The sequence below is a fragment of the Phaeoacremonium minimum genome, assembly GCF_000392275.1.
Source record: "Phaeoacremonium minimum UCRPA7 unplaced genomic scaffold PA7_03_scaffold_623, whole genome shotgun sequence".
Lineage (NCBI taxonomy): Eukaryota > Fungi > Ascomycota > Sordariomycetes > Togniniales > Togniniaceae > Phaeoacremonium > Phaeoacremonium minimum.
In genome coordinates this window covers 5020-7746 of record NW_006921525.1, presented here as the reverse complement: position 1 = coordinate 7746, position 2727 = coordinate 5020, and the positions used below count along the sequence as shown (strand labels likewise).

Below are 2727 nucleotides of genomic sequence, written 5' to 3'. Positions count from 1 at the left end.
CTTTTTATAATTAAAAATAATAATACTATCAAGCTAATTATATTAACTATAATGATTATAAAAATATATTCTTAATTATTAAACTATTTTATATAAGATTATCTATATTTTTCTAAGATTATAATAACCTTAATATATAAAAATATATTTATTAAAAACCTAATCTTATCAAAATTATAAGTATTATTATTAAAAAGTTTATATTTATTTTTTATATTTTATATAAATATAAACTATCTATAATTATATTTAGATCTTTATCAATAGCTATCTACACTAGCAGTGCCCTCGTCCTTCCCAGTACAACAACCCTATATCTTCACAGTCAATCTCAAGGCCACGAGGTGGGCAACGCATTATTGAACCTAAACACATTACTTGGGTCATACTTCTTCTTCAGCGCCGCCAGCCTAGGCATATTCCTAGCCCCATAGATGCTCGCAACGCCCTCGTCACCATGCGCATAGCTCACAAGCGTCACCGTCCCGTTGCCAGGATATCCACTCGTCGCCGACAGTAACCTGCGGATATTCTGAGCCGTCGTATCCGCCGCAGCCTGGGTCGCCGCATCAGCGCCCTCACTCCACGACATCGAGATGATGTAGTTCCCAGTGGCGTCCCGCCAGGGATAGACTGTGGAGCCATCATCCTTCGCAAGCATATCCTGGTTGGCGAAGTTCTCGAAGTTGATGATGCTGCTCTGGGCATCCGGGTACGCAGCGTACAGCGCGCCCATCTCTTCAAACGCAGCTTGCATAGACGAGGCGCTGATGTTGCGCACGGTCGACGTGTAGATGTCCAGAATGGAACCCTTGGCACAGAGCTCCGCGTCGACGCCAAAAGCTCCCTCAGTGAGAATGTTCCCGTACGTAAGGTTGCTGAATACAGCCGAAGTCGGATTAAGCGCCAAAACAGGGGCGGCCACCTTCTCGGCCTCAGCCTGAGTCCCCATGTAGACCCAGTTAGCGAGGAGTTGGGGCCCACCGCTTGCAGAATCGTAGATCGCGAGGCTGATGAGACCCAGCTTGGCGGGGAGGCTGCAGCCCGGGCCGCCGGCGAGCGATTCGATCACGTTGAAGTAGGCCGCTGATTTGTTGGCGGGGAAGACCATGTCCAGGTTAACGATGCCGCCGCCGCCGTTGACGCCCGGGATGATGTGGTTGAGCTTGTAGGTTGCTTGTGTTACGATGCCGAAGTTGGCGCCGGCGCCGCGGATGGCCCAGAACAGGTCGGGATTGGAGGTTGCGGACACGGTCAGGACTTGGCCGGTGGCTGTCACGAGGCGCACGGACTGGAGGTTGTCGACCATTAGGCCGTAGATGCCGCTGTAGCGGCCCACGCCGCCGCCGAGGGTGACGCCCACCAGGCCGGGGCAGGATGATGAGCCGGTTTCTGCATGGGCGGGTCAGTAAGTCGACTTACTCGGTCTGGTCTGTTGAGGGGTGCGAGTAACTCACGTAGTTCGAAACCAGCCTCGTATGCGGGGCCAACGATGCTTTCGACGACGACACCACCGCCCACAGTAAGTGTGCCGGCCTTCTTGTCAATGCTGTAACTGTCGAGCTGGCTGAGATCGATGGAGAGGCCATTCTGCATCCTTCCCAATGTGGTGGTGTATCCATGGCGACCGCCCGTGGCAAGAAAAGCGATCCCATTGGTCGTGGCCAGTTTTACCTACCCAGGGTATTAGCGAAGGAAACACTCCGTGTGTAGGTGAGAACGGAAGGAAAACGAATGACTATGACCAATACGACACTGACGGGAGTGACAGGAAGTCTTCCACTTACCAGCTTGACAACGTCTGCCTCATTGCCTACTGTGACCGAAGCAATGAAGGTAGGCTCATCGAAAACAGTCCATCGATCAGTTGCGTTAGTGAAGGCGGAAGAGCCAGGGAACGAGATGGTCAGGTTCGGAGACCAGTTATTGGCCGAGTTGGTGAGGAGCGTTTTGAGATCCGTGGCAGAGCAGAAGCCAAAGCCAGCGATGGAAAGAAAAATAGACCGAGTGAGCTGCATGATGGGTACTTGAAACAGATGATGTGAACGGTATGCAGAGAGAACGTTACACAGCAGACGTTGTCTCAACGTCGTAAGGATAGTTACCTTTATGCGGTGGAATCAACCTGAGGGGTGCAAGCAGATGCCTCCTGTCGTGTCGCCTGCCAGGTGAAAAACGTGGCAGGGTTGTAAACTGAACAAGCCGAATGGATGGATGAAGATCGGCTGGGTGGGAGGGATAGATGTACTGTAATATAACGCAGGAGAGAGGAACATGTGGATGCAGATCTGATTGCTTCTCTTAAATACTTCTCTTGGGCTTCCAGAATCTCTGACAGCCCTACAGCCTGATGTTACGCAATGCAGGTCCGAAGTGATACTATACTAGGTAAGCAGCAAGGATGCTTGTAAACACCAGGCGATTTTGCTGCCTTGCTGTGCAAATTACGAGTTTTCGTCCATGGGAAATATTACGTCTATGGCTCCGCGTGACCCGAGAGATGAGTATGGCTGAGTAAAAAGCCTTATGCCATGCTATTTTAGGGTTTTCTGCCGTATTTACGAGGCGCAGGCCGGACTTCAGGTCTGGAGGCTGTTCAATATACACGCCACTCCGTGCAATGGCGCCGGAGTACGGAGTATTTTCAGCTTACCCCTGACGCCCTCAAGGGCTGAGCGCCGTTCCAGCGCGCCACCGTTCCAGACGATACTTCAAGCTCTTCACAAA

The 2727-nt window shown here is 50.8% G+C and overlaps 1 protein-coding gene across 1 annotated transcript; it reads right to left on the bottom strand.

Annotated features, from left to right (window-relative positions):
• Window positions 1-331: 331 nt before the first annotated feature.
• Window positions 332-2018, bottom strand: UCRPA7_8926 (putative fad-binding domain-containing protein; the record flags this gene model as incomplete). The annotated part of the gene is made up of 3 exons (XM_007921431.1): window positions 332-1392; window positions 1458-1674; window positions 1788-2018. 3 exons carry the CDS (start codon window positions 2016-2018, stop codon window positions 332-334), a joined length of 1509 nt encoding a protein of 502 aa, XP_007919622.1.
• Between the last annotated feature and the right edge of the window lie 709 nt (window positions 2019-2727).